This window comes from Crocodylus siamensis, chromosome 9, assembly GCF_052110815.1.
Source record: "Crocodylus siamensis isolate JL-2025a chromosome 9, ASM5211081v1, whole genome shotgun sequence".
NCBI lineage: Eukaryota > Metazoa > Chordata > Crocodylia > Crocodylidae > Crocodylus > Crocodylus siamensis.
This window is the reverse complement of record NC_143403.1, coordinates 72,465,442-72,489,855: the sequence shown is the minus strand read 5'-3', so window position 1 is coordinate 72,489,855 and position 24,414 is coordinate 72,465,442. Positions and strand designations below refer to the sequence as shown.

General features: G+C 50.7%; 2 protein-coding genes across 2 annotated transcripts; one reads left to right on the top strand and one right to left on the bottom strand.

Annotated features, from left to right (window-relative positions):
- Window positions 1-821: 821 nt before the first annotated feature.
- TCHP (trichoplein keratin filament binding) lies at window positions 822-9,568 on the bottom strand. Its single transcript, XM_090063301.1, has 11 exons — window positions 8,957-9,568; window positions 8,815-8,871; window positions 7,935-8,003; window positions 6,863-7,036; window positions 6,023-6,135; window positions 5,650-5,716; window positions 5,155-5,327; window positions 3,332-3,413; window positions 2,923-3,108; window positions 2,315-2,458; window positions 822-1,571 (listed from the first exon to the last, which is right to left on the bottom strand). The coding sequence occupies exons 1-11, from the start codon at window positions 9,431-9,433 to the stop codon at window positions 1,539-1,541; spliced, it is 1,575 nt and encodes a 524-aa protein (XP_089919427.1). The 5' UTR covers window positions 9,434-9,568; the 3' UTR covers window positions 822-1,538.
- A 3,202-nt stretch (window positions 9,569-12,770) lies between these two features.
- On the top strand, window positions 12,771-24,305 carry GLTP (glycolipid transfer protein). The gene is made up of 5 exons (XM_090063392.1): window positions 12,771-12,919; window positions 21,223-21,284; window positions 22,041-22,174; window positions 22,484-22,634; window positions 23,321-24,305. Exons 1-5 carry the CDS (start codon window positions 12,817-12,819, stop codon window positions 23,501-23,503), a joined length of 633 nt encoding a protein of 210 aa, XP_089919518.1. The 5' UTR covers window positions 12,771-12,816; the 3' UTR covers window positions 23,504-24,305.
- Window positions 24,306-24,414: the final 109 nt, after the last annotated feature.

Genomic DNA, 24,414 nt, shown 5'->3' with positions numbered 1-24,414 from the left:
TTCTGTTAGATGTTTCAAACTGCCTGTATCAAGTTAAAATGGTAGAACTATTTATTTAAAAGTTTCAGCTCAAATACACTACCTGCTACAACAGTGACATTTACATAAAAGACAAAGGGTTAACTGTTGCTTTAAATGGAAGACAGAGGCCAGACACCCTTCTCAGCTGCATAAAAAGTACAGTTTAGGGGACAGTAGCTCTTGACTGTTCTTTAAGATATTCACGAGGGCAATGTTAGATTTTAGAGGCAGAGAATGAAATGCTGGTGTTGGTTTCATTTGGGATCAATCCAGCTCATCTGCACTATGCTGGGAATGCTTGCTGTCTACTTGAGAGAAGAGGATGTACAGGCTAAATTGGAGCACTTCAAGTTATTTCCCTATGATATATTGCGTGCGAATTTCTGCTACATTAGTTAGGGAAGTTAGTTTATTAGTTTTAATAATTATACCCATTGTTCTTTTGTTATCAGGTGAACGCCACGGTGAGAAGAGAGAGTTCAGTTAACCAGTATGCTGATCTACAGTCTACACAACATAACATACCTAAGAAAAAATAAGCCTCTTATGGGAGAATCTCGAGTTTTTCCTAATAAGTATGCTGTTTGTCCAAGTAGGAGGCAAATTAATTTAATCTAATCATTTGGCAAGAACTACAACAGCTTTCCAGAAACACAAGAATTGTTGAGTTTAAAGTTACTAATGATTGTTCACCACCACCACTCGAAGTGGGCAGCAAGCACACTTACTGCAGCAACTGCTCTTCCGAAACCAAGTTAGACACGCAAACTGCAAATTAAGTGAACAGTAGACATTCAAGAGACTAGTTAAAAAAACATTTATTGAAATTTAAAAAGTAAGTGAGATGGTATATCAGTTCTGACATGCACTTATGGCACTACCCACTTGTCCCTACTCTTATTTACAATGCATGAAGTAGCCACTGGCAAGAAATAGCTGTGATTCTAGATGCACATTATTTCTCTGGAATAATGCAAAGAATCTGATTCTTAAACTTTTAGCTGTACACAGGAACAGGCCCTGGATCCATATAGTCACCTCAGCTATTCTACATTTGTCAAGTACTCGCACTCTTTTAAACAGCCAATGTATGATTTTGTTCCCATATCTGTTCCTGTCTGAACTGCAGTTGGGGGCTACACTGTGTAATTTTGTGACTCCTACTGAAGTACCTAGAATGTTTCAGAAGCATCGGCACAGTTAGGATAGCATTTTCAATGCATGTTCTACCAGCCTAACCCTTGTCAGTGAAAATGGACCTTGTCTTCAGTGGGGCAGAGTTTGGTCAAAGCTAAGTACTTGAAAACTCCACCTGTCAGTCATTCTGAACACATCCCAGCACCACTGTGTACTAACCCAACGATTTCAGTACAGAAGTCCCTTGATTCTTGGTCTACAAATGATTCCACAAAACAACAAAAACAAAGCCCAACAACAAAACCTGATGTCCTTTAACAGGCAAACAGCCTGTTCCAAATCTGTTAGATGCTCACGCCTCACACCAGCAGAGCAGCTGGTCAGGTCCATGCTGTTTTCGGACGAGCATAGGGCTGGAAGAAAAATCATAAGGAAATGACAGGCATTCCAGTATCCCAAATTAAAGGCCTAAGAATGACACTCAGTATGCCAACCCCTTTAACTGATGGTGGACTGGAGGTTTGTAAAGAAAACTCTTCTCTAAGGGGGAAGAGAGAATCCCTCAGGAAAGGTTACTGTCCTATATCTTTCTGGAGAAGTAAGCTCCAAGAGCCAGGGAAGCAGCAGTGCTGAGGGTTAATAGCAAAGTCACTCTGCCACAGACTAAGAAATGTAAGAAATGTTCTTTTCAGAAAGAGTAAGTCAAGCCACTTCTTTGGCTTCCATAATGCTAATGTGGTACCCTGTGCTGCTGGAGTCTTGGACAGCACTGACATGCAGAGCTGCACTTTTCTGGAGCACTGCATCACCCAAGACTTGGGCCCCTTAACTAGTATGGAGGAGGGCTAAAGAACTGATTTAAGATGCAGAGAAGGAGACCGCGCTTCAGACTGAGCTTTTCCTTGAGACCCCTTTTGATAATCTAAGAGATCTTCATTACAAGTAGCAGCGTGGAGAGAGCAAGAGGTGTGAGAAACACCGATCCCCATGAAACGTGACTCCAGCTCTTCCCGGGAGCTGTGCTTAGACAATTACCAGTGCCAAGCTATTACTCTCAGCAGCAAGCTGACCTCTGCCATTGCCCACTGGGAACCCAGCTGGGGAGGGAAGGGTGTTCTATGCCAGGCATGCTTGCTCAGACACAGTTCCTCCTTACCCTGTGGTGATATCCTTGCTCCATCATGCGCTTGGCCTCCTGCTGCACCAGTTCCTCATGGCGCTGCTCTGCCAGCCTCTCTTCCTCCTCCTCTGCTCTCTGACGCTCCAGCTCTTCCTGCTCTTGGAGACGATGCTCTGTGAGCTAAGCATTGTGAGAACACAGGATGTTAGAGCGAGATCCCGAGCAGGCACATGCCAGCCAGAAAAGCCACACTGGCATTTCTAGGCAATGCTTTACAGGGTTCACAGCACTGCTTCTGTGGAGTGTGCTGCAGCAGACACTGACTGTCCTTCAGGCCAGGCCCAGAGCAGAGGTGCCTGTCTCAGTCAGACTGATCGTAGTTAATCACATGCTTTGCTGAGGTGATTTCCTATGTGGTCCTCTGTGAGTGCCTGCTGCATTTACTTGGGCTTTAGGACAGCCTCTAACAGCAAACCTCTGGAAAATGTTAATAGAAAGTGACAGATACCCTGTCCTGACCCTGTCCAGGTGGATCACTAATAAGGCCCCTTGCCATATGTTTTCTAGATGGCAGTAAAGCAAGCCTAGCTAGCTGTCAGCATTCTAAAAGCCTGGCGTGCACACTGAGAAAGGCTGGGCTCTACCTGAGCCTCTAGCTCCTGCTTGCGAGCTGTCTTCAGTTCCTCCTCTTCCTCCCTCTCTCGACGAGTCAGCTCCTTTGCCTCCTCCAGCTCTCTGATCAGCTCTTCCCGCTGTTTTACAGATTCCTCTTGGGCATGTCTGTTGAGCTCCATCTTCTCTTGGATCTGGCGCTGTCTGCCTGCAAGGACCTGGGTGGGTGGAGTGGGAAACAGGGAAGGAAAGAAACATGGTAAAGAAAGAGGTGGAAACAAACCTCAGTGCAGAGAGTCAAGCCCATTCTCCAGCACCCCCTGAGCCAAGAGAAAGAAAAGCTCATCCCTAGCACTAGAGCAAGTCAGCAGGCCTGATAGAGCCTGAGGCAGAAAGCCAGTGCTTCAGACAAAACAGCAACGTTGTTAGAGAAGGTATCACCTCGTTCATCAGTCGATCTCTGGCCTTCCTTTCTTTTTCCCATTCTTCCTCTCTCCTTTCCCACACTTGTTTGGCTTCTTCCCTGAGGGGGAGGGTAGAGAGAGCGTGCAAGCAATCCAGCATTGTTGCTTATGATGTAAAACCAACAAAGTTCATGGGAACAGACAAGCCTCCCTATGCCCTGGCATGCAGGCAACCCCAAGACTCTGCCAACTGCTGCAACCTAGCACCAGAGTGCAGAGCACCCATGTTATCTCCACTTATTTCAAAGTGCCTTTTGATTTCAACATTAACTCTGGCTCCTCAGCTCCTTGATACAAAAACACCATACCTGCATTTTGTGAAGGCAACAATCTCTCTGGTTCACTCACCCACACAGAGAGACATGCCAGCAACAGCCTGCCTGTCCTATGCATTATGTTCAGAGATCTACCTCACACAGGGCGGGGGACTCAGGGCTCTGCTGAAAAGATTTGGAATCTGTAATGCCGCTTCTGCACAACCGTGTTTAGCAAGAAAACCCCCTCCCAGCCTGACCCTGGGCAGGAGGAATCATGCAGCCAAAGGAAGAGAAGTTACTGGCTTCACTGGCCTTGCTCACCCAATGTTCTCCCTAAACCAAGCTGTGCCCCCCAGTTATGCTCCATAAAGCCTTGTTGAGGTCAGTAAGGTGACAGTAGACTCCCCTTAGTCCTCAGTCTCTCCTTAGACAGAGAGAGCACACATTGTAAGAAGTCACTTAGGCCACAAAGCTCATTGGCTGCTGATCTGGGATTGTTCAAGAGCCTCTATCACTAGAGCTGGGTGAACACCACGACACTGTCCAGCTGAGATGTGGCCCACCTCCCTACATGGTTGTAGACCAATTACTGTGAAAAACAAGTGCTGACTTTGCAGTTATTACCAGAGCTAAAGGTACACCCCATGCCCCTCCATGTGACGCTGGTCAGGCCGCAGCTGGAGTACTGCGTCCAGTTCTGTGCACCCCACTTCAGGAGGGAAGTGGACAACACTGAAAGGGTCCAGAGGAGGCCACCCCCATGATCTGGGGACAACAGGGCAGACCCTACAGTGAAAGACTGCGGGACCTAAACCTGTTCATACTTCACAAGAGAAGGCTGAGGGGGGACCTGGTGACTGTCTATAAACTCACTAGGGGGGACCAGAAAGGTTTGGGAGAGACACTGTTTCCCCACGCGCCCCCTGGCATAACAAGGAAAAATGGACATAAATTACTGGAGAGTAGGTTTAGATTAGACACCCGCAAGAACTACTTCGCAGTTAGGGCAGCTAGGAGCTGGAACCAACTTCCAAAGGAAGTGGTGCTGGCTCCTACCCTGGGGGTCTTTAAGAAGAGGCTTGATGCCTACCTGGCTGGACTCATTTGAGTTCAGTTTTTTTTCTCCTGCCCAGGTGGGGGGTCGGACTTGAAGATCTACAAGGTCCCTTCCAACCCTACTTCTATGATTCTATGATACACAAATGACAGAATCTGGTCACAAGCCTGTTGAAAAGCAACCAGGTGGTCTTGGTGCCTTTCTGTTAAAAGAGCTCCATGTCTTTGGACCCGAGTGTCTGTATCTGCATCCTGACTGAATGGAAAAGGAAACAGAAAAGCTGTTTCTTGTATTACACTGAAAAACTCAATAGCTTCTTTTAAAACTAAATCAAACCAGACAGTAATGCAGTTAGAGAAGTCTTCCTCTTTCTCCCCTTCCTCACCTACATAAATGTTTACGGAGGTTTTCCAACCAGGGTGACTGACTGCTTTGTAAAGGAAACATTCAGCCCATTTCAACCTGCAGGAGGTGCACTGCACTCACCTAAAAATGGTCTGCAGGTGTGCCTCTCGTTCCCTCTCTAACTGGAGTTGCTCCTCAATGACACGTTTCATCCATGCCGCATCTGCAATAGCTTGCTCCCGTCTGGCAGACTGGAGGCGCTGGTCCTCATCTTCCTTCTCAAGGAGGGCTAGAAGTATTTGTCTGTCCATCTCCTAGAGACGAGCCAGAAGAACACATGCACAACAAGTTGTCAAGCCAGCATATGAGTAGATTCCCTGCACACACAAACTGCCAGTGTCTCAGCATCAAGACTGATCACAGATGGGACACTTGCAACATCACATTCTCGCCACCGCTCTGATCTGCTTGTCTTTCAGCTCTGCCACCAGGAGATGGACAGAGCTTGCCGAAACGCTGGACACACAAGAGATGCAAACAAAGGACGTAATGAATGTGCAGAAGGAAGAGGGCTTTTCAGCGCACTCAGGACATGGTGGATATAACAGATATGAGGTAAGAAAGGTCTTCTCTTACCAGTTCCTCTTGTATCTGCTGTGCACGTTGTTTTAATTTGGCATTATACTGATGTCTCAAAAAGCGACTGGGGGGCGGAAAAAAAGGAAAAAAGAGATAAAGCAATCTTAAAGCACCATGTTTTTACTCAGTAACATTCAAGGATGGGATTGGTGACCAGGGTGCTACCAGCATTTGACAGGACAGAAGGGGATACAGTCCATGCTGCTTTCATACAGCATTTGTTTTTTTCTACAATATTTAAATTGCTTGCCTTCCCTTTGCATATACATCCGGCAGCAGCACCAATGACTCCCCACACAGAGCAAGTGCTACCCCAGATACAAACCGTGGGTGTTGGAGCCCCCTGGCACTACACTGTATCACATCATACCCAAGCTCCAGCTTCTTCCTGCACTCCTCCATTTGTTTTCTTTCTTCCTCTAGCTCTTCTAGCTCCCATTTCTGCTTCAATAAATTCTCCTGCTCTTTCTTCAGTTTAGTTGCCTGTTTATGAAAGAAACAGCACCTCAGAGTGATTAGGAAAGGGGAATCCATCAAAATGTGCTTGCCACCGTAAAAGAGCAGCTGCACTGGCTGAATCAGGATCTGCTAGAAAAGACTGGCCAATTCCCTGTACTGTAGCACTTGAGATGGAAACAAAACCTGTTTCTTGGGATCCCCATGAGGAAGTAAGGGAGTGAAACCCAGTGACACTGTGAGCCACCTTCTCAGGTATTGCCAAATTCCAGCTTTCCACAATTAAAGCAGCACCTCAGAAGGAAGCCTTTGTACCAGCATGTTTTACTGCCAGCAGCGAGATGGGCGCCAGGAACCTCCTCCCAGTTAATGTCCTAGGGCCTACATTAATTTCACCCACACCTTGCCATGCTAGACTATTAGAAATCTAATTAGGAGCTCTGGCTGGAAAAAGCCTGAAGGCTGCCACACCTAGCCAGGTGCCTAAAATCAGCCTCCTTTCTCAGATGCGAGAGCTAAGAACAGCATGCTCAGGTATTTCAGGAAGAACAAACAAAAGCCCATCACTGAATCTCACAGCCAGTGTACCCAGAGAGAAGGGAAGACAAGAGGGTCATCACCCGCAGAAGGATGAGTGTGCAGCCTGACCTCTTCCCTTCTTGTAGTCCTGAGTTGGAATCGACTCTTCTCCCTTTTCTGGACTTTAAGATTAGAGTTGCACACGGCTTCAGACAAAGGGAAGCTGAACAGTTACCTCCATCTCCTGCAGCTTCAGTTCTTCCATTTGCTGCAACAACATCTCAGCTCGCCGCTTCTCTTCCAGCCGCCTCTTTTCTTCCTCCCGTTTCATTCGTTCCAGCGCTTCCCTTCTGGCACGTTCATATTCATTTTCAAAACGCTTTTCTTCTTCTCTTTCAGTTGCCTCTTGCTGATTGAACCCAAAGCGTTCAAAGAAATAACTCTACTGTAATCCAAACCCAAGTCACGCATACTTTAGCTAATGGTGTTTTATATAATAAAATCTATTAAGAGACTGGTGTATCAGGCTTTTAATACAAAAAATCCCTGGTTTTCACTGACTTCCATCAGATTTGTAGTGGTTTAAAATTAGTATCAAAACATCACCTACTTCAAAGATCAAAAATACTTTGCTAAAATAGAGCTATGTTATCTGAAATTCTTTATTTGCATTTTCACAGCCAATATATAGTCAGCTGCCAGGAATGCTTTGCAGCTTACTCTGAAGAATATCTCCAGAATTGTTACGGCTTTAATCTTTATGGTACCAGATGTCCCGTATCTCCTCCGCTTGACATGAAGGAACAAATTCTCAGAGCTGTGCGTTCATAGTTGTCTATTGCAGTTAGCTGTCTTGGACGGATGCCTTAGTGCCACGCAGAACCATCCAATATGTTAGTTTAATAGACCATATTGCTAACTTTATGTTGCAAACAAACCACAATGTAAATTTTATGTATGGTTTGTTTTTTGACAGAGAACTGATAGTTTTAAATGTCCTTAAGAATGATTCTGGTCATCTTATGACCATGGCAAGGTTGTAAATGCATTTGGCAAGTAATAAAACACCCTCATTCCTTGGCAACTGGGGATAAGCCAGAATATCTGGGATGTGTTTCGAACCGACAAACCTTCTACCTCCCACACATGAATGCAAGTCCTTACAGGAAAGCAAGAGGCGCTGTGAAGAAGTCAGTGAAAATGAGCAGTCCCAAAAACATAAAAATCACGTCTGCTCCACTGTCTCAAAACCCTCCTAGTGACTAAGTGAAGTAGGACCAGGATGATACAGAGAAGTCCCACCATACCTGCTTCTTTTGCATCAGCTGGTCGCCCCAGGCATCTATCACGAGTTTCTTGTGCAGCTCTGACTCGATCTGCGGCAGAGAACGTACAGGGCATCACAAAAAAAGGAAAACGAAAACCCACAGTTACAATCCGCTCCCTGCTGCAGGATGCAAACACGGCTCCAAGAACTGCAGCACGGGTCGCTATGAGTCCACAGACTGGAGCAAACAAAGCGGTCGGCCCCACAGTGCAGCACCAAGAGCATCCCCCAAGCTGGACTGTCAGCCCGCAAAGGAGACGAAGCTAACTAGTACCTGTCACGCTTGAGACGCCAGTGACATTCCCTGGGGAACTAGGACGAGAGGGGGCAGTCGCCGCGCTCCTACCTGAGCAGCGGCCATCCCTGCCGAGTGACTTCTGTCAAGGTCTGAACACGCTTTTCGTTCAGCCTCCGCCACTGGGTCTCACAGAGCAACTCTGCTCGCGGGACTGTTTACGAGACGCGCCCCATGGCACAGCAGGACAGAAAGGAAGGAAGCGCCTCAGGGATGCCGGGACTCGGACACCGCTGGCGCCCACGGCACAAGAGAGGAGACGAATCCCCAGAGTCCACGGGACCGCCACGCGGAGCAAGCCAGGAGGGAGACCTGCTTTCACTTCCGTGGCGCATTGGCCCTGCAGTGAAGGCGACGAAGATGCCGCGAAATGCGCTGATCCAGAAGTCACAGCACGGAAACGAGACCCGGGATCAACGGTCTTGTTTCTGAGCCGCGAGCGCTAGGTTTTTGCATTTCGGTTCATCGCAGACCCCCATCCCCTGAGGACACGGGCGGAGCCGTGCCCTCGGACCCATGTCTCGCGGCAGATGCAGGGACTCGAGGCGGTGGCGGGCGCAGGCACCTCTCGCAGCCGGGAGCTGTTGTCCTTCCAGTGCTGGTGGAGCAGGTCGTCGGCCACCTGCGCGGGGCGAGAGCGGGCTCTGGTGTGACGCGTGTGGGAGCCGGCTGGCGCGAGGGGACGCGGGCGGGGAGCCGCGCCGCACCTTCCTCCTGCGCTCCTCCCGCGCCGAGCACAGGGCCTGGCTGCGCTGCCGCAGCCGCTCAGGCGCCGCCTCGTCCAGCCGCCGCTGCCGCAGCTCCGCCGCCAGCGCCTCGCGCTCCGCCGCCAGCAGCCGCGCCAGCCGCCCGCGCCGCTCCGCCAGCAGCGCCGCGCGCTCCTCCTGGCCCGGCGCCGGGGCCCGCCCCGCCCGCCCCGCGCCCCACCGCGCCTGCTGCGCGCTGCACAGCCCCCAGCGCTGCAGGCAGCGCCGGTGCAGCTCCCACTGCTGCCGCCGCCGCGCCTCCTGCTCGCGCTGCCGCGACAGCGCCCGCTCCAGCGCCCGCCCGCCCCCGCGCCAGCCCGGCAGCGCCATGCCTAACGGGCCGCCGCCATGGCAACGCTTCCGGCCTCGGGTGCGGACGGCGTCTGCCGAGGGACACGCTTCTGCGCTGGCAGGGAGACGGCGTCCGCCGAAGGACATATTTCTGCACCGGGCGCCCTGGCAACGCTTCTGGGATGGGATGGGAAGGGACAAGCTTCTGGACAGCCCTTCCAGGATGGGGTGGGGACGGGTTCCCTGGAGGGACAGTTTTCTTCGCCTGCCGCCTCAGGGCGCCGGGGTTTCTGGGTGCTATGGCAACATTTCCGGGATGGGGACGGGCTCGGCGGAGGACATACTTCCGCCACCAGCGGAGTCACTCCCCTTGGAACCAGAGCTGGATTATGTGACGTGCTGAGAGGCCTCTAGACTAGGCCCATTTCAAGAGGCCCAATAAAAGTAATCCATGAAAATGGATGTTCATGAAATTTCAAGATAAATTATCGTTATTCTATGAACTCAAGATGAATAATAACTCTGGAGCCATATCTATGTATATTTTTGTCATATTGGAAGAAAAATGTCCTTTTTTTTTTTTTCTTATTTAGAAGCCCCTTGTATTTTGAGGCCCTAAACTGTAGCTTAAGTAGCTTCAGCCTAAATCCAGCTTGGGACCCGGAGCAGGGCCTCGTCCCTCAGGCCCAGGGGTGGCTTAGCCTGGGTGCTCTGGGGCTGGCGAGCTCTCCTCTAGCCCCACTGCTCAGGCCTGGACTGTGAGGAGCATCACGCCTGGGGCACACGGACACCTCCACTCAGACCTGGCACTGAGGCAGCCCTGCCACCATGGCTCCCCACAAAAGGCCTTGAAGAGCCAGGCATCGAGCCCACGTCCTCGCCCACCCCCAGGGCCTGGCTGCTCACTGGAGGCCGAGGCAGGCGCCCTGGTCAACGCCACCTGCTTGAATCGCAGTGTGTGGATGCCCATGGCCCTCCCCAGCCGGACAGCTGCAGTCTGCCTGCAGAAGGGCGACGCTGCACGGCCCTGGTACAATCCTCTGAGCGGGGCAAACCTCCTCCTCCTTCCCCCTGAGCAGCCGGACGGCGCGCTTTGTGAGCAGCAGATGCCGCGGGGGCGTTTTGCTGCGAGCGCAGGAGGAGGGTGAGTGGCATTTTGAGAAGCAGGTGCAGAGTTTTATCAAGTTGTTTCTTAAACACAACACCTGGACTTTGGCCCTAGATTGAACCAAGCTACGACTGTTTTGGTCTTAGGTTGAAGTTAAGTCCTAGCCGTGGCAGTCTAGGAAATATGGGAGAACCCAGGGGTTTTGGTGGTATCTTGTATTGGATCAACTGCGTAGTTGTGGAAGAGCTTTCGGGCCTACCTGCTCTTCAGGTCTGCATTTCACACCTTCCTGTGCTGTGCTGGTGCTCCACATGGCCATAAGCAGTTCTCGAACCTGCCCTTGTTCTTTTTTTTTTATGTTGCTTCTACTGTTTCTCCCAATATACTATCAAGTGGCAACCTCCCATGTCCTGTGACAGAACAGATTTAGGTTTTGGAAATGAGCTAGAATTCAACAGGGCTGCAGCTGTCGCACTGCAAACCTCTGGGGGAGAAGATCTGGAGGATATTAAAAGCTTGCCATATGGCACAGACACAAAAAGCCCTCCCACGTGTAGGTTATTAAAACTCCACTTGGGATGGGTAGCTCTAACAAATCCGGCACTGCTGCATCTTAATTGGATCCACTTTTGCCCTGAGCATTTGAGGTGCTGTTGGGGTTTGGTGTTGGAAGTGGAATTAAGTGGAAGTGCTACGTGGAACATTAGGAATCCAGGGCCTTTTAGAGTTGGCTTAAGAGTCACAGGGTCCTGGCAATGTGTTGTTGATGGTGGCAGGGGTACAGGTGCCATCAGTATTACAGCAGGGGTCAGCTCCTGAGGGTGAAGGACTCAGAGCCCATGCTGATCAAGCTGGTCCCAAATCATTTGGCCCCTGTGTGAACCTGAAGTCCAGTGATCCAAATCAATGAGTGCTAGACACATCCTTCAGTCGGTCTCTCTCTGGTTGAGTTTAGGGCCTAGTGGAAGCACACGGTAAGAGCTCAGGTGATAGAATCACTATGGTGGAGGGTGAGGGGAGTGATATGAGATGCGCTGCCCTGTCTTCAGACATTACAATGTGGGTAGCAAGTTTCTGAGCTACTGCATATCTACAAAGGCTAGAGAGACTGTTCTGACTGCATTTTCCAGGGGGTGATGTGTTTTCCTGATGTTGCAAGACAAAGGTATAAGCCTAATGGAGATAAGGTTACTAACTGGATGCATTTTTAAAAAGCGGATGTTCTCATCTCTGGTCATAGCACAGTCGAAATATAAGTCACTCGCATACTTTTAATTATTCAAACGTGTTTGTATACACGCTAGGCCAGCAAAACACTGAACTAGTGTAAATCAGCTCCCTTTATATTAGTAGTGTAACTTGTCTTTGCATAATGCAGCTTCTAGGTACAAAATACAATAAAGACTTAGGAATAATCAGCAGGAGGAGTGCCTTTATGAGCACAGTACCTGAACTTTTGACCTGGCTGATTAAACTGTCAAAGAGAACAGAGTGCATACATCCTAGGCTCAACAATGGATTATTTGAAGTGAAAGCATATTCCAAAGGCAGGGTCTTCATAAAGTCCTTGTGCACTTGTAAACTTTAATAACTTTTGTTGTGCATAAGGACTTTATGAAGACCCCATACTTTGGAGTCTTAGTTTTTCCTCCATTTTTTTTTCCAGCCACTCTCACCCTTGCTGGGAGTGTCACGAAGAAAACAGAGATCTAGTCCTGAGCAAATACAAACTCATGCGGGTTGTAGAGTAGGCAGGTAGTTCAAACTGAGCTAAATGTTGCATGCAAGCCACGACCTAGCACCTGTGCCGTCAGAATTGTTTCCCTTGTTGTGTTCACAACAGCTGGGTTGTGCTATCCAGCAAGGAAGAGGAGGGTGGGTCTTTAGGAGAAAGATATTGTGAGAGCTCAGTCACAAACTACAGTTTAACAAGTTAATCACAGAAGTGGGGCTGGAAGGGCCCTCCTGAGGCAGGATCAGCCCTGTCCTAACTATCCTGTACAAATCACCCCCGAGTAAAATTACTGTCAAGACATAACCTACTGTCCTGCCACAGGGAGACCACCACAGTCCTGCTCGGGCAAGAGGTTGTGAATAAATGCTCCAGAGATCCCAGGTAAAAGCTGTGCCCCCTCTCCATCGGACACATCCCTGCTCCCAAATCCATGTCAGTGGGACCAAGAGGGGCGCCAGATGTGGCTGACTCTCTCCCCAGAAGTTTCAGCCCCAGCAGGAGCATTGGCACAGGGCCCCCATCCCCAGCCTCTGCAGGAGAGAGTGAGTTCCCTCCGGGTTGGACATCCCCCAGCAGGAGGGACTTCCCCCAGGGCTGGAGCTGCTCCCGCCCCAATCCCGCCTCCTCCTCCGCCTCCTCCCCGGGAGCTCTCCCCTGCTCTGCCCGGCAGTCCTGCCCGGGCCGGTCATGGCGCTGCTCCTGGAGCACGAGTTCAAGGCGCTGCCAGCTGACAGGCAGATCGAGACCGAGCCCTTCCTGGAGGCCGTGGCACACCTGCCACCCTTCTTTGGTGAGCCCCGGAACTGGAGGGGTTGGTGTGCCCCGAGCAGACCCGGGGAGCCTGGGTGGGAGGAGGGGACTCGCACCCAGCAGGTCCCGGGAAAGCAAGTCCGGCTCTGGGCGCTTGAGATGGTGCCCAACAGAGCACCCCGGGTCTCGTGTGCTGCTTGTCAGCAGTGGGGAGGGGAAACCCGTCTCCGGAAAGAAAAACAGACTGCTCTGAACTTGCTGCAGCACTTGTGGCCGCGCTGGAAATGCCTCCTGCAGCATCCTTTGCCGGCTGCAACCGCCGTCCCCTTTGCTGGGCAACTCCAGAGTAGTTCAGCTCTTCAGCCTGTTTCCTAGTGCCTTGTGCTGTTCGGTGGTTAGCACAGGGGAAGACCTGTAGCAGAAAGGAGGAGGGGGGAGAGAGGATTCCCTCCCAGCCCCAAGCAGCAGCCAGCACCCCCGGGACAGACATCCCCAAGCAGACACCCCCACCCCCCGCCTGTTTCCTTTGCATGCCGAAAGGGACTGTGTCCCTCTCCCCTGCTGGCACGTGTTAAAAAGGACTGAGCACCTGGCACCCACCCGCTGGAGGGTTTGTCGGGACATGCAAGCAAGCTGCTTTGAACAGGGCAGTGTGGTAGGGATAAACACAACATCCCCCTCCACCTCGGTATGGATGGATTCATAATGGTAAAAGGTGCCTTACGCTGGTGTAGGAATCGACCCCGAAGGGGATCAGGTACTTGGTATCTCTGCTTCTATCAGCCCAAACATTGTATGGACCGGGGCACAGCCCCGCAGATTTTATTCTTGATTTTTTCAGCTGGTTTTCCTTTGTGATCAGCTCCGGCATGCGGCGAGTCCCCCTAGGAATGGGCTGGATGTGCCAGCAAAGCATGATACACCCTTAACTTTACATAAACCACTTGCCTGCCTCAGAGTCTGTTCCTGTGAAGAAGGCTTTTTTAGTGATGGGTTGACTGTCACAACCCCTAGTTCTTCGTACCAGGACTCCTAGAAGGATGCTTCATTAATGTACACGAGACTTTTATAGGTGCTAACCCCATCAGCTGGGTGCATGTGAACGTGGGGTAACACTTCAGGTGTGTGGAGATGTAGTACAGCATCTTTAAAGTGCAGGTGCCCTCTTTCTAGGTAAGTTGTTCCAGCACTTCTCTCTGGCCGTATGAAACAGGAGCTCAGGGGAGAAGCTGCTAAGTGCCCTGTGTTGTGGTGGATAGAAATCCAGAAATTATTCTGCTGAACGACTCCTTTAAACTAACACAAAGCTAGCGTGCCAGTATTTCAGGGAGACAGGGTGGTGGGTCTGCCGGCAGCCCAGCTTCCTAGGAGAGCTTGTACTGTCTTGCTCCATGTGGCACATTGGGAACAGTGTGACTGACAGCACCATGGGCCTAGGGATGCTCCTTTGGACCCTTTGGAAGGTCCTCTTAGAGCAGGAGTGGGCAATTATTTTGGGTGGCCACTTACTGAGTTTTGGCAAGCCATCAAGGGCTGCATGACAGGCAGCCAGGGGCAGACAAATATTAATTTTCTAAATTTTGTAGGGGCCCCACAGGCCAGATAGAATAGCCTGGTGGGGCACACTTTGCCCACCCCTATATTAGATGCAGCAGCCTCTTCTTTCATAGCTGCCATGTGCCCATCAAGGAAAGAGGGATTTGGGGTCATGGGCTCTCTGCTTCCTTTCCTCCTTGTCATAATCTATTGCAAACACTCGAACTTCTTGTAGCTGAGACCGTTCAGCCACAAGCGCCAGGCTGCAACACAGCATTAACCTGGGGCACAGGAGAGGCGGGGGCTGCCACTGGCAGTAGACAAGCTAGAAGCATCGTGCAGGGCGGCAGCACGTTGGAATTGTTTCCCTTTCGCGCTCAAATGTGCACTGGACTTATTTTGAGGAGAGGAACTGTTCCCAGCGCTCAGGGTGAGCAGGACAGTCCTCGAGCAGGGTCAGCGAAGCAGGGCTCTCAAAAGTAAAATCCTGCTCCTCTGCTGCAGTCCTGGAGGTGTGAGGCACAACCGGCTCAGTGCTTGTGGCTGCAGGGACAGAGACCTCGGAGGCCAGGACCTGGTCTCTAGGACTGAGTTTAAGCCGCTCACTCTCTTTCTGCAGTCAGGTGCAGTTGGTGTAGGCTTTTTGCTGAATACCCACTGCAGACTTTGTGTCAGATTTGGGGGCTCTGGAGTCCAGCTTTCTGCCTCAGCTGAGCCCAAAGCAGTGATTCGAATAAACCTTCATGGCTTGCTTATGTGCATCTGCTTTCCGAGGCTTTGCTCTGGCTGCACACAGGTGATGCGGGCAGACTCTACTTTACTACAGCATAGCACGGCGCATTGTCTCTGGTGACTGTCTTCGGTTTCTCCATCTCCCTTTGCCCTTTGTCTTTCCCTAACCTGAGTCCCTGCTCGTGTCTCCTCTCTCTCATGCTCCCTGGCAGTGTTGCTCAATCCCTCGATACTCTGATTTATCTAAAAATCTCAGTCTCTCCTGCCCCTGCATCCTCCGCCTTTCACATTCAGGTTGTGTTGAGCAATTGTTCCACACACCCAAGAGCCGGAGGGCTAAACCTACTAGCCAGAGACCACGTGCTGGGCCACACCTGGGGGAGGAACCTGTTTCTATGCCCCCTTTCTCCCCAGGCTGCTTGTGAGAAGGCGAGTGTGCTGTTCCACCCTGTCTCTCCCCAGCCTTGATTTTCCAGTGGAGGTGGTGATTGCTAATCTGTCTCCCTAACGATGTTGCCAGTAATTCCCCTGCGGGTCTCTTGTGCCACTTCTCTCCCCAGCAGCACTGAGGAAGCTGACTTTGGTTTCGGTGCTTCCCAGAGCTGTCGCACTGGCACCAATCAAATCGACAAGGCGTGGTTTGGTTTTCACTCCGCTGAGGCCTTGGAGATCTGGGACTGCACCGCTTGCCCTCAGCTCACCTTGGCAGGGTTATCCTCGCAATCACAGGGCCCAAGTGAAAGCTTGAATTCTCCGGCAGCACTCACCTGGAAAGGTGCCTGCCCGCAGCACAGAGATTTGCCCTGCCCCATTGCAGAGAACCGAAAGCTTTTAATAGAAATGTTTGACAGCTGGAAGAGGTAGTTGGGCTCTCGCTCAGTGGTATCTCCTGCACACTGCTTGGTAGGGCAAAGTGGAAAGTAATAGGGTGGAAATCGGATCGCCAGGTTTTCAGATAAGGAGAATGCTTCTTAACGAGCGTAACTGAATCTTGCCACCTATCTCAGCCTGTCGACAGGTACATTACATGGATGCCCAGTGGGGTGGTTTCCAGTGGAGTAGTGGGTGTCTCCATCAATCTCTTACCTAAAAATATACATGGATGTAGCCCTTGGTCCAAAACAAACCACATCAGCACAGCAAAACGTGGCGTTAGCAGTGACTGTCTTTTGGAAAGCTTGTCAGCAAACGAAGTTCAATCCTCAGCCTGAATTCAGATTGGAAGGGGCTCTGTGAACTACCCGCTGTCACTGCTCCCTGAGCTGCAGGGCTCAGCTCATGCACTCTCACGCAAATCAGTGCCACCAGCCCTGAATTTACTTCTGATTTGGCTGCTTAGCACAATTTAGATAGGCAGTAACTGGCAGGGAGCTGAGCAACCTCTGGTGCAAGAGCTATGGCATCCCTTGCCTTGAATGGCTTGGCAAGCATAGGAAACAGTACAAGGAAGAGCCTGCACCTCCCGAGCACTGCCAAAAGGGTAGCTGGCCCAAACCGCTGTGTGGAGATTTCTTTGATTTGAAAGACTGGGGTGTCAGGCCAATCTTAGCCTGTAGACCCCAAATGCTGTGGCAAGGGCTGCCTCTAAAGAGCAAATGACTTGTCTGAAGCCAAATACCCTGTGGATGCTGGAGCCAAGGTTAGTGCGCAGGACCAGCTGGCTGTGAGTCCTGCACTTGCTCCCCTGGGTTTTGCTGCATGCCCTGGCTGGCTGCATTGGAAATGCTGAATGCTTGTCATGTAGACACCAGCGGTTGGGCAGAGCTTGTTGGAAGAGCGTTGGGGCTGCGTCAGAGAAGGTGTTGTGGTGCGACTCCTTGTTCAGCCCACAGCTTGCTGTCTGGAGGCAGACGGGCGGTTGGGTTTGGTCGGGTTTGTCACCATTGCTGAAAGGTGCTGCTGAAAGGTTGCTCTGTCTGTTTTAACATGGATGGTGTCAAACAAAAACTCGGCTGAGTGCCCTGGCTCTGGCTTGCAGGGCGGAATATTCCTGTACCTCTTGCCGCGGGAGCTTGTACTCACCCGTAAGGCTGCAGTCTGACCCCACCCAGCTTACCCGTCTTGGAGCAGCATGGCCTGGGGCCGCTTTTACTTCACTGCATGGAGCTGGCTGCCTTTGGTCATTAACTCTACCATGATGGCATAAATGATAGGAGGATTTGGCCCTGTAACGAGAGCCAAGTTAAGTGTTGTCTGTGAGCCAAAACAGGCTTCAGCTGTATAATAGTTTTTACTCTGAAACGTACTTAAAGATTTGACTTCAAGTTCAAGGGAGAGTGGAGCTGGTGGGCACAAGTGTGTGTGGGGGGGTGGTGTTTGCAAAGCTGTCTCTGGCCACAATTCAGGATACTGTTTGGAAATACAGTGCCTTAACAAACCACCTGTACACAGCAGTGCATCCTCAGTTTGGGAAGCATGTGCCTATGAGAACCACAGCTTTCTTCCAAAAGGCTCAGCCTGCAGAAGGTTTGCCTGGCTTGCAATGCAGCGACTGAATTGCATCACTGAGCAACCTGAGCTGTAAAAAAAAGTTGATTAGTAAAGATCCCATCCAACCGGCTAAACAGCCAAGTCGCAAAACTGCTGAAGCATCCAGTTCAGATTCTGCGGAGCCGAGCTGGTCACCGTAGGATCCACCTGGGCTGGCCCAGCCACATCAGACAGGGAGCAGAGGGGCAGGGAGAGTGTGAGGTACCCACAGATGTGTGGGAAGCTTGCACAAGTGCCAGGAAGAGACTCCGGATCAGGCTATTCTAGTGCTTTAACCCTCCAGCTCCTCGCTCCCTAGGTCCTCAGTCCTGGAGAGTGAACTTCAGGACCTTTCAGGTGGCCTGTCCTCACATATCCTGCTAGGAGCTTGACTTTGTTGGGATGCTGGCGTGAGAAGGGAGCTTGCTAAATCTGTCTTGTCTGAAGTGGTTCGTTTACGTTGTTACTCCAAGGGGCTCCTAACTCCCCTCTCCAAATTCCTGTCCTTCCATCCCCAGCTAAATCCCTGGAACAGCCTTTTCAGCTTCAAACACCCAACAGAGCCAGGAGTGGAAATATTAATAGCTCTCTGGATTTTACCTGATGAGTACCCATGCATGCACAGTGTAATGCAAGGGCCTGTCTACATTTGAGAGTTAGCTCGGATTGCAATAGAGAGCAGATGCTCTGGAGTGGGTCTCACACTTTATAACTGTACGGACAAGCCTGTACATCCTGGTGTCACTGGGCAGGGGTGTTTGGCGTTGGGAGAAAGTGTTAGGTGCCTTGTTCTGCTGTTTAAGCTACAAGCTCGAGCATCCAGAACTGCACAGACTGGATGTGGGACTGACTTGCCTGCTCGCCTTCAGGTTTCTCTGGACTATCTTCCCAAAATGAAATAAGAAAGAGTTAGATCTTCCTGCAAGTAGTGTAAAAACTGCCATTAGCAAGGCAGCCAGCACAGGACAATGAGCTCGTTCTGGAGAGCTGCAGCATAACTGAGCTCGAGCTGGTAAAGTGGGAATAGGAAATCCTGTTGCATCTGCAGGACAGGCCGTAAGCTGATTATTTTCATGGCTGGGCTGGTGCAGTTGGCGTCTTAAAAAAACCTCCGGCAGCAAGATGCTTCTGGGATACTAGAAGACATGATCCGCATCCTGAAGACAATTAGGATTATCTCCCAGTGGCTGTCAACAATTGTTGCTGCCTTCTGGACAGCCCCAGCCCTTCCCCGCCAGTGTTTCTGGTGGAGTGGAGCCACAGGTGGGTTTTAGCAAAGTAGCAGTTGCTTTCCTGAAGTCAATGACTGAAATTCTTCTTCCGCTTCTGCCCCATCCCCCTGTCTGATGCCTCCTCTCTGGCTTTCAGCCTAAAGGGTTGAAAACAAGCCTTGCTTCTTCTGTCTGTAGAGCATCCAGCACAGCGATGCCCTGTTTCTGGCTGGAGCCGACGGGGGCTACAGTAACATATAGAGTAAGTCGCATCAATCCGTGCGCTGTGGGTCCAGGGTAGGTCAGCTGCCTTCTGCTAGACCCAGTTGTCTGCATGCCTGGTTCTCTCTCCCAGGCTACAGACTAGTAGGATTTCCCTGCCCTGTTAGAGGCATCCCATTCATAGACTCATCTGTGAGGGGGTCTTGGGACATAACTTGCTGCTTCTGTACATAGTCTTGCCGACCCCATGGGTAAAGTGGTGTGGGGGATGTGCTAGCAGGAAGGATGTCAGATCAAATGCCCTGAACCCAGCTGTGGGGAAGTTGCGTGCCTTGCTGTGGTTTCTCTTCCCCATAGGACAAAGTGTTGATGCTGACCTGGGCAAACCCAGAGCACCAAATCGACTCCCTCCCCACAGTGTGATGTCAGACTAGCGTTTCTCAGGCCACGTCCATCCCGCCAATGCACGGAAGGAATCTGTTGCTCCGTGAAACATCCGTGTAAGACAATAGCTAGGGCTGTTGTGCTGCGAGAGCCGTTCAGAGTGGCTCTGCTCTCCACAATGTCTGCCTTTATGTTGGCGTTCCCGTGCAAAAGCCCCCTCACCCAAGCCGAGCACAGTGCCTGTCTTGGCTGCCAGCCAGTGCAAATGATTTGGCCTATTTCTCAGCCGAGATGCATTCATCTTAGCAACTTTCATTGGAAAAATAACAGGGCGGTAAGTTGACAGCCCTGGGAGATGGGTAAAGCCATGAGATGGGGTGGAATTGATTCCCACAATACACGTACCCTGGTGGTGCTGCGTGCTCGGCTGTGGCTGGCAAAGCATCCAGCTGCCCACGCTCCGCCGCGTCGCTGCTCTCTGTAACTCCTTGCTGAAGCAAGATGTTCTGGGACACCCGGGAAGAAGTCCTCTCCTATCTCGGGACATAACTCCAGCAGACCTTGCAGGGGCAGCAGCAGTGCATGCCGCCTTCACCCCCTCTTCAGTATGGATACGCTCCCACCCATGGCCTGGTGGGAGCACCTGGACAGGTCAGAGATGGCCCATCCAGGCTTTGGTCCTTTGTGGCCTCTTTGTGCTGCTGGGTTTCCCTTCCTTGCACGGTGCCTCCATTAGTGTCTGTTATACCCACAGCCCCATCAGGGGGTTGTTAGTGAATCCAGGCCCATGACCTATGCCCTGGTTGTCTCCTGGATCTAGGTGTTCCCGCCAGCTGGCTGCCGGTGCAGATGGGGCTCTGGATTTCTCTTAACAGCACATTTGGAAAACTGGGGGAATTTGGGAAGCCAATTTAAACACGTCAGTTAACAGTAGGTGAAGTTGTCCTGCCCTTAACTGAGACCTAAGGGAGGAAGCTCCGCAGAGACCCATCTCGTCCCCAGCTTGACCGCATCTTTTTTGCTTAAAAGGTGGTGAGGTGGGCACTAAGCCAAGGTAGAATTGGTCTCAGGAGAAGGCTGTGTGTCCAGTTTTACCATCAGACCAGTGTCCAGCAGGACTTTAGAGCTGAGCCCATCTAGTTTACCTGGTAGTAAAGAGAAAAACACACAGTGAAGGCACTTATCCCAGAATAACTCACATGTCGGGTCCCCCAAGGTTACACACTGCTTCCTGCAGGTCCACAAGGCCATGCTTATTAAAAGCCAGTGGACTGGGAGGTCTGGTTCTTGATCAAGATGTTCTGGGCAGGACACGTGTAAGCTTTCCAAGAGCCTGAGTAGAGTGAGAAGTGTGATGCTGAGGCTAGGGAGGCTGTAAGGGGAGGGTGATACAGATTCCCTGCCTGTTCTGCCTTCATTGCCCCCTCAATAATTTGGTACTAGCTGCTGGGATGCAAAAGTGAATGGGCTTCTCTGTTCAGTGCTTTGAAAAAGATAGCATTAGAATAAGTGTTTGCTCCGTGTGGTCACCGGGTGCCTTCATGAGCAACCTCCCCTCTAGCTTTTCTGTTTCTAGAGACTTAACGTTTAAAACCAAGAAGAGAAACGAGCTGAGCAGCCCCTTTTCAGCCCAGCTCTGTTTGTGCATGTGAGACGTTCTGCAGCTGATGCCCGTTGCCTGCAGTTCAAAGGAAGCCAGTCCACTGCTCTGATTCAGGGGTCTCCAGCATTACAAGCCAGCTGTTTCTGTGGGCCATGCTGATAAAAGCTTTCTTTTCTTTTTTTCTAGACTGCCTCGGGTCACCGATCGTGTATTCGCCAGTCAAAGCAGATCTCTCTGGAAACATCAAGGTAGGAAGGGGCTGCCAGATCTGAAATCCTGAGCTCTGCCTTCAGCAAGCCTGGGAGTGTCCTTACTGCTTTACATCTTTGCAGCCATAAATTAGCAGTCTCTTTCTGAACAAGCATGGAGAGCTGTTGGAATGTGACACTGGGCCCTGAGTAAACCTGCTTTTTGGCAAGTTCCTCCTTGAATTTTGCCCATCTCTTGAGGGAAGGTGGCAGGAACTAGGTGCATTTAGCTTGGAGAAAAGGAAGTTATCAGGGCACACGAGCCTTCAAATATGTGAAAGGCGGCCACAAAGATGGCAAAATATGGTCATCCCTTGCCTCGTGCAGGACACAAGGAAGTGGGCTTAGACTGCAGCAAAGCAGCTTCCCATGAAATCTCAGGAAAAAACTTCCCGACTGTAAGAGCAGGACAAGAGCGGAACCAGCAGCGCAGGGAAGTGGTGGAATCCCCTTCGCTAAGAGGTCTCCAAGCTGAGCCTGGATGGGCGTCTGTCTGGGACGGTTTTGCAGTGCACCCTGCGTCTCTCAAGAGGCAGGGTGATACTTGGGGTCCTTCCCACCTGGGATTCTCTTGGTGGTGCTCTAATCGAGGATTTAAGCTATTCTCCCATTCGGCAGTGCTGCTGCACTTCTGTAAGCCGACCCAAGCAAGAGCACAGGGGTCGGTCAGTGCGCTCATCATAACCTGCACCCCATCCTCTCCTCCCAGCCGCAGGGCGTGCTCTGCCTGACATTATGCTCTCTGGCTGCTTTCAGAAAATCCGAGCGGTGTATGAATCCAATCCTGCCAAGTTCAAAACACTGCAGAACATTCTGGAAGTGGAGAAGGAAATGTACGGATCGGCGTGGCCAAAGACCGGCGCGACGCTGGCGCTCTTGTGGCTGAAAAGGTGATGTGTGGCTTTTCTAACTCTCAGGCACTGGAGAGGGTCACCTGCTTACCTGTGCTGCTAATGCAGGAAATCCAGTCTTGGACCACTGCTTTTGGGCTGGCCAGCTGGTTAGCTGTGCTTCTGGAGGCCTGAGCCCATTGATCTTCCTGTAGGGAGACGTTAATGCTGGAGACGCTTGCAGAGAGAGAGCTTCGCAGGCTTTCTTCTTGCAATCGTAACTGTCCAGGGGTGCTGGATGTGTCTGATGAGATGAGCAGGTATTTAGTGCAGACTTCCTGCGTGGTTAACATGGTCCCTTCTTTGCAGGGGCCTGAAGTTCATACAGGTTCTGCTGCAGAGCATTTCTGATGGCGAGAGAGATGAGGCGAATCCAAACCACATCCGAGTCAATGCGATGAAGGCTTATGAAATCGCACTGAAGAAGTATCATGGCTGGATGCTCCAGAAGCTCTTCACGGTCAGTGCTTGCCCCTCCAGGGCCTTCTGGATGCAGCTTGGTTCAGCGCCTAGATATCATGGTTACAGGCACTCCAAATACCCTCGTCTGTCTTCAGAACCAGGGGCTGACGGTTCATCTGCCTCTTCTCCTAGGTTTGGGGCCCTTGAGTTTCTGCAGTGACTAGGGATTTGGAAGCCCAGCAAGGCTCTGATTTTGGTTCCAGGAAGTCGCGGTCTTCCCAAACCCCGCTCCCATACAGTGATGTCTGTCAGGCCCTCCGAGCCAGCAGTCGCCCTTGGAAACTCTGGCCGTGACGGAGCCCCAACAGCCCTTGAGCTGGAAGTCTGGATCCCAAGGGATTCTCGTTCATGGTAGTCTCTGGGGCTTGTCATGGAATCCTAACAGGCTCCTTCCTTCTGGAAGACTTGCCCTTTGGTCTAGAAACTTGGTCATCTTTGCAGAGCCAAGGCTTGAGCAAAAGTGCCCTTGTGTGTACATGAGCAGCGTGTAAATGGTGCTAAAGGAACATAGGAGGATGGGGAGGTGGCTGAGGGTGCTGGGACAAACACAGTGAATTCAGGAGCTCTTGTGTGCTCAGAGTGGTTGTGGCTGGACTCTTGGAACTGGGGATTTCCTCACCAGTAAGGCAGCTGGGGCAGCTTGGTCTTATGTTTTTTTGCTAAACGCTCTTTCCCTTCTTTTAGGGCTCAGTCTATGCTCTTCCATACAAGTCGGACTTGCTGAAGGCTCTAGAGAAGGGCAAAGAAGTGAATGAGGAAGAGAGTTTAGAGAAGATCCATCAGTTCCTAGCAAAAGCCACCCCTATTCTGGATGCAATTTATGACATGTATATAAAAATGAACGCAGAACTGAACTACAAAGCTTAACCTTTGCACTGGACTCCTGCAGCCAAGGACAACAAACGCTCCCAAAATTTTAATCCGTGGGAGCACTAGGCCTGTTCCCATTCATCAAGTGACTTTAATTCTTGGCATGGATATGCAGGAAATAGCCTGGGGGATTTTCTTTTAAAAAAAAAAGAATAGTTTTCTATAGAAACATAGCAATAAAACACAATGATCGTTTCCCAGATCTTGGAACTTGACACACTTTTGTACCAACTGGAGAATGGTAAAACTATTTCTAGTCTTTATCTAATTGTTTTCTTCAAAATATGTCTGGGGAAATGCGATACCATTGGCTGATTAGCTGATGCTATTTTTCTGGCTTTACCTCAGTTTTCGGTAAGAATGTGTCCTTCCACTAATGCTGTATTGTGAGATGCGGTGATGCGCTTGGGCTACAATGGCAGCAGATGCCATGTGCTAAGAGTAGTGGTGTGAACGCTGTTCTTGTAGCATAGCTTGCCTGGACTCCTGGCCACGGTGAGAAGCTTTCACAAGAATGCCAGGAAGATGTCTGCAACAAAACCAGCCTTCAGTGACTTTCCCAAGTGACATTTTAATCTTTTAGTAATTGCAGGGGGTTTTATGTTTTTTATCTTCGTATGGGAAGAGTTTCTTCTGGATAACTAACTTGAAACTATCTGTAATTTTGTAAATCTTTTAATTCTTGCTCCTGAGACAAAACAAAAAAAGCCTTAATCGTAATTTATGGCAGAGTTGGGCTTTATTTTAAGGTACTGGGAGTGGGGAAGTAAACTGAAATAAATGTTGGAAACTAAACCTCCACTTCGGGGTGCTCTTTGTTGTGATATTCTGTCTTCCTCTCTTCCTATTTGAAGTCTGACGTATAAAAGTCTCCTCAGCACTGACAGACCGTTTGCCGGCCACCTCCG

Bases quoted from the DNA above. Each gene is read 5' to 3' on its own strand.
- TCHP (XM_090063301.1), bottom strand. From the start codon at position 9,433: ATGTCCTTCGGCGGACGCCGTCTCCCTGCCAGCGCAGAAGCGTGTCCC. The intron at 8,004-8,814 runs GTGCCTGCGCCC...TCTCTGCCGCAG, and splicing joins ACAGCTCCCGGCTGCGAGAG to ATCGAGTCAGAGCTGCACAA. The intron at 3,109-3,331 runs GTGATACCTTCT...CCACCCACCCAG, and splicing joins GAGATCGACTGATGAACGAG to GTCCTTGCAGGCAGACAGCG.
- GLTP (XM_090063392.1), top strand. From the start codon at position 12,817: ATGGCGCTGCTCCTGGAGCACGAGTTCAAGGCGCTGCCAGCTGACAGG. The intron at 21,285-22,040 runs GTAGGAAGGGGC...GGCTGCTTTCAG, and splicing joins ATCTCTCTGGAAACATCAAG to AAAATCCGAGCGGTGTATGA. The intron at 22,635-23,320 runs GTCAGTGCTTGC...CCCTTCTTTTAG, and splicing joins TGCTCCAGAAGCTCTTCACG to GGCTCAGTCTATGCTCTTCC.